General features: G+C 40.0%; 1 protein-coding gene across 1 annotated transcript; it reads left to right on the top strand.

The window, feature by feature from the left end:
* Positions 1-7,367: 7,367 nt before the first annotated feature.
* Positions 7,368-8,337, top strand: LOC311256212 (lysophosphatidic acid receptor 6-like; the record flags this gene model as incomplete). The annotated part of the gene is made up of 2 exons (XM_084351062.1): positions 7,368-8,220; positions 8,306-8,337. The coding sequence occupies 2 exons, from the start codon at positions 7,368-7,370 to the stop codon at positions 8,335-8,337; spliced, it is 885 nt and encodes a 294-aa protein (XP_084207188.1).
* Between the last annotated feature and the right edge of the window lie 1,823 nt (positions 8,338-10,160).

Genomic DNA, 10,160 nt, shown 5'->3' with positions numbered 1-10,160 from the left:
CATACAATGTAGGCGATCGGTATTTGTTGTCTGTCGAAAGCATACATAGTCCACCTACCAGCACTGCAAAGATGAGGTGATGTTTTAAAGTTTTAGTCACATTACGCTTAGTCTTGTTTATTGTATTCCTTCCTCACTCTTGAACTCTCTCCTCGAAAAAAAAGTGTTCAAGTGGTTCTCATGAGGTGGAGATGTCATGTGTGGGAGTTGCCTGAGTTGCTATCTCTTGCAGTAGCAAAGGCAGGAGCTCTGGCTCTTGAACTGCTTAGCAGTTGTAGCAGACACATTCGTACAGCAACTTGAAACTGTCCTGTTGTTGCTCAATGACTTTTTTCATATATTTTCTGTCAGGCACCTTACCATAGCCATTGCTGTTAAATGTAATAACATTTTTCAGATAGCCCATTATTTATGCAGCAGCCTCAGCACCCCCCTTTCCACGACAATGAGAGAAGTAGTCAACTAACTGGATTGACAGTGGTTCGATTCCACGCCCCTGCAGCGTAAATGTCCATGTGTCTTTGGCCAAGACATTGAACACAAAATTGCTCTTGGTGGCTCTTGCATCCGTGTGTGAGCGCATATGAATGGTTATTGCTCCTGATGAGCAGGTGTTGCCACCAGGTTATGAATGCGTGTGTGAATGGATGAATGCTGACTTGTGTTGTAAAGTGCTTTGAGTAGTTGTTAAGACCAGAACAACAAACATTAATACAGTCCATTTACTTTTCTTTGATGTTGTGCACCTGGAAATTTTGTTATGTCATAGACAAATTGTCGTATTTTGTTGTACATTGTGATTGGGCAGTCACTTTAGTGGCCGGAGGATAGTGTGTGGTTACCATGGAGATGACTGAATCTTTTACTAATGCATAGAATGAAAATGTTCATCCCATTTCTGTCGAGCCACACTTATCAAAAGTATCCCTACCATATAGGGCCGTCCACACCAAGAACAGCAACTGTAACCATAATGATAACAATGTGTGTCCACACTGATGAACGTCAAGGTTCTGTAAACAGCAGCACCGAGCATGCAATGTGCACTCCAGCTGTGTCGGCATCTGAGGAAAATACAGAGAAGTACAGAGAAACAAAGAGAGAAGGATATGGTTTTTATGAAATTCTTCAAAGATGACAGGAGTTAAGAGAATCCAGCACAATACAATGGTACCAAGCCCCCATGGGTTCTGGCGATAATTAGGATAAGCACTACTTTTGTGTTCACTTACAATTTATTTTGCATTCCCTCGCAATACATTTTTCCTTCTGTTCCTTATGAGCTGCGTTATGTTACTAGGACGCGGCCTATATAACATGAGTGCCTGTATTTCAGTGTGCCTCGACCTTGAAAAAGGCCTGAGCGTTGAAACATTTTCTAATTAAAAAAACTGCATATGGAGCCAGATTGTGCGATACTTTTTTCACTGTTGTCAGTGATCAGCACCTCATTATATAATTTGTCCTGCTGATTGTTTTATAGGACAACAAAACAAACTTGCGTGTGTCAGTGCAAAGACCGTTTGGCAGTATGTCTCCGGTAAAATGGCGTTTTTTATTGTTTGATTCAGAGCCCAATACCTGTTATATAAGCCTTTAAGTTGTTTAAATATCCAAGAGTTACTGGAGTAGACCATTTAAAATGTGCCTATTAAATGCAATCAATTAGTTTGGATAAAAGAGGTTGGCTACAGTTAGAAACCAACATTATAATCACTCCTGCAACATTTTTTTGTAGGAAAATGTTCCCTGAAATCAAGCTAATTGATGGCCCAGATGGATTTTGAATGGCTGGCTGTGTTTCTATCGTTCATCGAGTCACTTTGAAAGTGATCCCAACAATTTAGTCCCAAAATCCACTTCAGTTAGAAAGATTTTAAAACAATCTATTCATAGTTATGTTATTGTTTTTGCTATCCGATAAGAAAAAACTCCTTGAGAAGCATGTGTAATTGACAGCAGACGGGAGAGGAACAGCAAGGGCTGATTGTCACATAGTTTATCAATCATGGATGGCGTTGTTCTCTTGGACAGATAAACAAAAGTTGAAGTGTAAAATGCTACGATGGGTCGGCAAATATACTATAAATATACTTGGAAAATATGGTAATTAATATACCTTGGTGGCCTGTCCAAGTAAAGTCAATGGGCAACACTGTGGTGGTTACAGTAGATAATCTTAGTGGGAAAAATTGCATAGCAGTGTGTCAAAAGGGCATGGTAGCCTAGGCCTCTACAAAGTCAACAGTACGAAAGTACTCAGCATACAAAACACAACATCAAATGCACAATATTTAGCACTTCAGTGTTAGGAAATGAAGAAAGGAACTACTTCCTCAATGCAAAGAGTTCAATCCTGCACTGGTCACAACAGAAGCTACACCAGCCCTGTCTTTCAAAATGACATCCCAAGTTTAATGAGCAATATGATCATTTTTTCAACATTGCAGTGAATATTAATAATTGATGGAACACAAGACATATGTGGCAAAGAACAGGAGTCCATCTGTCTCCGCTATGTTGATTCCAACTTGGAACCACGAGAGGAATGCATTGGCCTCTACAAAGCTCCCCCCACCATCGGTGAGCTAATTTCAAAGATTGCCTCCGATGTGCTCCTCTGCTGAACCTATCTCTTTCAGGACTGATGGAGCTGCCAATATATCATACCATTTTTCTGGGTCACAGGCTCAGATCAAAAAAAGAACAGCCACTTGCTTTATGTTCACTGTGGGCCTCACTGTGTCAACCTGGTCATGCACTCAGCCTCCCCAACCACAATTCTGAGTGATGCATGGCAATGGACTTAGGGTGCTTGTTTTGGAAGTCAAGTGACTTTATTTAGTAACATGGTGCTCCTCCAGCACACTTCAACCTTCATCATAATGGGCAGTGTGCACCCAAGCCATTTACTCCATCCTCAGTCATTATGAGGAAGTCTTGGCTGCATTGGAAGAGATGGTTTTGTCCAGCACATCCAACACAGCTTCTACATCTAATGGTCTTCATACGCTGTACCAAAGGAGCAATATGGCACTTGGCCTGCTTCTGGCAGAAGGGGTTGTGAAGGAGCCAGAGGGCCTGAGCACTCCACTGCAGGGAAGAGGTAAAACAGTTGGAGGTATGTTAAGTGCACTTGAGTGTGTGAAAAATCACTGTCAGAGCCAACAAATAAAAGAAGCATTTGACAAGTTCAACACAAGCTGCGCTGGTCACGTCATGGGACATACTGTAGATCCAATTACAAGATCTCTCCAATCAAGTGGATTAAGTCTTGTTGTGAGGTGCACACAAGTGAGGTTCATTTCTGCTATATCAACGCACAAAATGATGAGCACAAGTGCTTCACAAGGCTGTGTAATTTTAGCAATCCTCTACTCATTGTATACCAATGCCTGAAAGCACTGAACCCTTTGCACACATTTTACAGGTACGTGGATGACAATGGCAATTTGCAATTGATTTTACAAATCAGTTTGTTCTGCCTTTTGGTCTATCTGTGTGCTAAGTAACATGCTCAAATAGGACCAAGGCAGGTTGGCACAACAACAGGACAGAGGGAATAATATTTGAGATTGACCAAGAAACAGCCACCAGCATATACATCAACTCATCCTCCAAAAAATCAGAAAAATGTTCAGCATAGTACCCACCCTCTTCAAGTTAATTGAGTCACAGCAGCAACATGACCTGGGAAAAGAGACTTTTACGAGGAAAAACCTCCAAACAAGTAGCTACAAGAAGCCATCATAACAAGCAGGTTCACTCAAAAGGTGTCTTGGCTGGTCACTTGCACATTTGCACTTTTATATCAAGTTGATTTTACTGATTTGGATTGACTGTTACATGACTATTGTTTCATTCTGTCTCAGTGTGATCAAATGTGTGTTATTATGAGTATGTTGTGGTATACTGTGTTGTCTATTGTTTTTACTGAGGATTTTATGCATTTTTTTAATGTCTGAAGCACTGGACAAAATGAATTTTCCTATGGTGTTTAATAAATGTAGCATTCTCACCACATATATAAAATTTCATTAAGGACCCATTAAAAGGGGCATCGCCTCCATCAACGAATCAATAGATTGATTGATTAATTAATTAGGAGGAAAATTAATCACATCTCAAATTCTGACTGCATTGACCTCAATCTCTTTCCTGAAGAAAAACAAGAGTACAATGACTTAAAGCTGGAGTGTGTAAGTTATTTCTGGCGTCATTTGGTCAAAAATCAGTAATAACCTTTCAGCATATTGTAATTCACAGTGTTATGACAGAACACTGGACTTCTGTGTCTCCTCTTGGCTCTGTATTCAGGCTTTAAAAAATCAGTGCTGTGATGGCAGTGTTCAGCCAATCACAGTTCATTTTACAGAGCAAGCTGTTTTGGGTGTTCCTATTGGTTGCTCGACCAAAGTCGATGCGCATTCACGTTCCGTGAAGGTGCAATGGCGGACGTCCCGTCAGGAAAAGCCGCTATCCCGGCATTACCAACAAAAGCGTACAAGGCTAAGCAAGCCAAAAAAAGGATGACCGATGTAGAGAAACGAGAGTCTAAGAGGGAGAGTGACAATAGACGGAATAAATTGCGTGTAAACACTGGACAAGCATATCTGAGGTGGAGAGAGCTTAGCGATAGCATCGGGCTGAAGTTGGATACTGATCTTGCTGTTCTTCTCCTGGACAGGTGAGCCTCCAATACAAGTTTTACATAGCTGATAATCTAAATGTGTGGTAGTAATTGGCTGTGTAGTTGAACTGACCGTGAATCTAATAAAGCAGGAGGTTTGTGGTCACAATTGACGAGTAATGTTGTGAGTTGATTAGCTTTATGCTAACCGTAGCCAAAGGCTCACGACAGCTACAAGCAAGTCAGAGCCAAAGTCAACGTCAAATGTAATGTCAATACTGTTTTATATACACGACATACAGAGGACGTGTGCCGTTTAAATTTGGATGTGACAGTTTTTATTTATTTTCAGGTTGCGGTGAAAAGAAAGAAGTGTCTGAATAAAGTGGTTGTCTCCGATAGTCCGTGCATGTGGGGGTAATTGTTTACTTTAGCGTTATACATTGTTTTATTATTCTTAGCATTCACACCTCTTTCCCGTGATATATAAGTGTTGCTGTTGTCATTAGATTATGCTGTATAAGTATCACGTCAGTATGACAAATATCGTGGCTTTATTAGTGCCGGACATGTAGGCTATGTCATGCTGAGACGTTAGCAAGAAATAATTGTTGTTGGTCTCTATCGCTCTTCTAAACAATGCAAAAGTAATGTTTGTTTGTCTATACGTTCAATTTGTTCACGAGAGAAAGGTAAAGTACTTTCTTACCTGTAATTCGGCCATGGCAAGTGTATGACAGAAAAGTTCCGACGTGAATATTCCAAGCGCTACAGTCGCGCGCGTCCACGGGAACGGTGTGGAGCGATGGAGTCGAAACAGGGAGGGGAGGGGGGAGCGCAGTTGTTTCCATCCCAGTCTCATGCGTTTTTCACATATTCGACAAACTCCAGCTTTAAATATCACTATGAAGTTTCTGTAGAGGGTATGACGAGATTCTCCACCACATCCTGCCATAAAAGGTGGCTATGCGGAGAAAACATTTCTATCAACATTCAAATGTCAGCGGAGGCTATGCCATCTCCCTTTGAAAAAGGTCACATTACATTGACATTACATGGAGAAGGCTGCAGTAGGCAGCTGCTTTTGTTACATTTGCATATTTTTGTGTTTTTTCTGCTAAATAACCGGATGTTTTTGTCAGAATTTGATGGAAAACAAAGGAGAGCTCAAAGTAGGATGGATACGTCTTACATTCATCAGGTCGACGCAAACACAACTGAAAGCTACTATTGTTGGCATCTGATGTAAGGCAACTATTTGCCAACAAGTTCCACTTTTAGTGATAATATCTCAGCACTGTGGAAACAGCTTGTTTCTGATGCTATCTTGGTTGTCACTTTGCAGCAGATAAAGGGGTGAAACCACACCTTATGAAGTTGTTGTGGTGAATGTGCAAGCAAACAGTTGCCTGTTCACACATCCAGCAGACATTGAGCAGCATTAGTATTTTATGCATGTGATCCATTATTAACGCAACTTCAAGCTAATTTGCAGCCTTAATTGAACTTAAATACACTGTGTAAATGGTATAAGTAACATTTAGTCAGCATCCTGTAACTTGTATTGTGGCAGATTTTAGTTGCTCATGACAATTGTTAGAAATGATTGAAAAGTACTCAGAACACTTGCATTGGATAGGATCCCATTTAGAGGAAAGTCAATTTCCTAAAACATTGCCTCAGCAGGCTTTATAATCTATAAAGTTAACAACACCAACTATCCTTAGATCCTCAATTCAAGAAAGGATAAAACTCACCAAACACCCTTGGTTTGGAAGAAACCTCAGGAAGAGCCACAGAGGAGGGATCATTCTCCCAGAATAGACAGACCAACAAAATCACAGTGTATACAGAATACACTGACAAAATATCTGAACCGTATACTGTGAAATATATGTGAAGACTGTGGATCTAGGAGGACGACTGAGCCAAGGTGTTGCCAGGTGGTGCCCGAGCCACACGACCTTCTCTCCACCATGGTTACCTGGAAGAGGACAGGCTAAATAAACAAGATAATTTGCATAATTAAATATGTATACAGGTTGTGTTAAAAAAGTACAGATATAAGAAGATTGTAAAGCAGAGGGCCTAAGGGTATGACATTCTTGATCCAGCATATATGAGGCACTCAGCCTGGAGAGAATGGTTCCCGGGCAGTCGATGGTCCAGCAGAGAGGAGCCTGAGTGAAAAGAGAGGAGAGGAGGGACAGACCCACACACAGCTTGCAGCTCTTGTCGGTTCAATAAACACTATTAATGTTAAGGTTAAGAGATTCATTGATTAAAATCAACTATTGTTTAACTAATAATTTGCACTCAAACAATACAAATATGACTAAAACTCCTCCCTTGACATAAATTGTGCAAATTTAACAAATCACCACAAATTCTCTTACAAATGGCTGTATGTATATATGCATAAAAGAGAGAACTACCTATGTCATTCTACAACCTAAAAAATATATATATATATATATATATATGTTTATTTAGGTTGCAACAAGATAATACATTTTAGAAATGCATGGGACTTAAAGTAAGCTGGTTAGTTTCACAAACGTCACAGTGACCACAGTTCCTGAGTTGACAAGTTTCCTGTTGCATCTTTAACCCAGTGGCACGGTCAACATCAAACCTCATTTTGTACTTATAAAGAGAAGATTGAGGAACTACTGCATCGTGTGCTCTACTACAATATTAAAGCACACCGAGACATTGCTTCTCTCATCAGGTAGACATGAACAACACCATGGAAGATGGACTAAAACCAGAGCCAGTTTATGCTGCGGTCTTTGGCTGTATTATGGCACTTGGGCTTCCTCTCAATGCTGTATCACTGTGGATATTGTTACGCTGCCACAGCCTCAAATCCCCAAATGTTGTCTTCATGGTCAACCTGGCAATCTCAGACCTGCTGCTCGTCATCTCCTTGCCCGCAAGGATCTACTTTTACGCCACAGGCACCTGGCCACTGAGCCCAGAGGCGTGCATTGTGATCACAGTGATCTTTCGCAAAAACATCAGCCTCAGTGCCATCTTGATCACCTTCATCTGCGTGGACCGCCTGCTGGCTGTGGTGTATCCTCTAAGGTCACGACATCTTCGAACTTCTTCCAATGCCTGGAAAGCTGTTGCGCTCATTTGGCTGTTGTTGGTGGTGATGAACATTCCACAGAGCATAACCATGTCAAAAGATTTGAACAACTGCAGCGTATCTATCTGTTTTGATTATCATCCCTGTTGGACTCCTTATAACTCAGCAGCACTTTATGTTCAGCTTGTGTTGGTGTTCATCATGCTGGCAGTAAATGTTGTGTGCACCACTCTGGTGTCTTGGACTCTACGCAGCCATCTTAAGGACTCTGCAAGGGTCAGCAACAAGGTGAATGTCATGCTGATTTTTGTCATGAACTTGGTTATGTTTGTCATATGTTTCTTTCCTTTGTCTGTTGGGTTAGTTACAATTAAGACAACTGCAATCAGGCCTTTAGTTTGTCTTGCTACCATGAACTGCTGTCTGGATCCACTGTTGTATCACTTTTCTCTGGATAACTTCTGGAAGAAAAAAGAAGATGTGAATCTTGCAGCAAGTGAGCAGTAGACAAAGGACGTGCCACAGCATTTTCATGAGAAGGCATCAAATTCCCAGGTGACATGCTCCTTTCTGTTTTTCAGCTGCTGAGGTGTGGGATGCTTACTTGGCTTGAAGTTTGACAGTGACAAATTTTATTTAAAAAAAGAAAAGGAAAAAAAAGCCTGAATGTTTGTTAAAGTTTGCCATTTAATACAAGATACAGCGAAGCTTGGCTTTTTCATGAACTATTGCCAACCTTAATTCATATTAACAGGCTGTAACATCACAGCTTCATGAAAGAGTCACAGCAGTATCAGGAGACACTTTGACACTTTGGTTCCCATTCTAAAAAAATATACTGTATAGTGTGTAGATGGAGGTGTGTTGTTTTTACATTTGAACAGCCTAGCTGCTTCCAGTCGTTATGCTGTGAAAAGCTATGCTTTCCTGGGCAGTAGCTTCAAATTTATTGTACAGACTTTAAAGTGGTATCTTCTCATCCAACTCTCTGCTAGAAACTGAGTTTAGTTTATTTCTCCAAATGTCCAACTATTTCTTGAAACTGGGAAGGAGGCATATGTTTCCCCCTACAGCTCCCTGACTGGATGGGCTACTGAAGGTTTTGTGTGATTGAATATTTATAACCCAAGATGGTTTTCAAGCAGTGGCAAAAGAAAGTGTACCAAAGAAAACGCTTATTGTAGCATCATTATTTTTTCTTTTTCTTTTTTTCTCTGTGATTGTGTCATGTGTCCTGTATATAATAAATCATTTGATGAAACTCAGGCTGTTGTCTTCTTGGAGAGCATCTCCCACACGGAAAGAACCTATATAAACATATATGTTTTAATATAGGTTTCGAATATATGCGACATACATAAAACTGGCCGTTTTCATATATTATATGTACATATAGGTATATATGTACCTTTTTGTTCACCTACATATGCCCCCATATATGTACTTATATGTTCACTTGTATATGTACCTAAATGATATGTACCTATATATGCACCAAATGTTCACCTATATATGTATCTATATGTGCACCTATATGTTCACCTATGTAAGTACCTATATATGCACCTATATCTTCACCTATATATGTACCTATATGTGATGTACAAGTTTCTTTACATGTAATTGCATGTACATTATTAAAAATTTAAAATTATACATTAAAGATTTTAAAATTATTAAAATCCATGACTACATAGCCTACACAAACAAATGAAAACCCAAAATGTAGAACTTTACATAATTTATTCACATTAAAACAATCAAATAAAACATGAACAAGAACAAAAATAATAAATTAAAAATCAAAAAATGAATAGAAAACCCCCCAAAAAAAAATTCTCTCTGTGCTCTTCTAAGCTGAGTGAGCTTGGCATTAATGGATGTGCCGATCTGCCTTCGCGTGGCTGCCACTTCTGCAGTGTAGCATCTACAGAGAAGACAAAATAATGATAATAATAATAATAATAATAATAATAATAATAATAATAAAAATTGTACTGTTCCCACTACGTGTTATATACATGTCATCCAGTATGTTAATGTAGATAAACAGCCAGCCAAACTCAGTTTTCACGAGCCAGGAAGCGAGCGCCTTGCTCCTTTATTTACAGTTAAAATACGTGACGCTGGTAATGCATTAGCATACGGCATACATTAGCATTATGCCGTTGGAAGTAAAGCCTTATAAGCCTTCACTTTCAAAATGTTAGACGTTCAGAAAACCATGAAATCCATTCAGTCAACTCTCTTTCGCGGTCCTGGTAGGCAGAAATCGTGATGTAAGGGTAAGGGCGGGAACATCTGGTGAAGCAACCAGGAAATACTCTGAAGGCTAGACCATCCCATTTAACAATGGTTGATGCGGCCTTCGAAGGTCTCTCCAAAGGGCTCGCCTTCGGAGGCCGCAAAGGCCGGGTCCTTCGAAGGATGCAGCCC

Source organism: Pagrus pagrus, assembly GCF_965226575.1.
Source record: "Pagrus pagrus genome assembly, chromosome: 4".
NCBI lineage: Eukaryota > Metazoa > Chordata > Actinopteri > Spariformes > Sparidae > Pagrus > Pagrus pagrus.
Note: the sequence above shows the minus strand (reverse complement) of the source record. Positions and strands in the feature narration are given on the sequence as shown.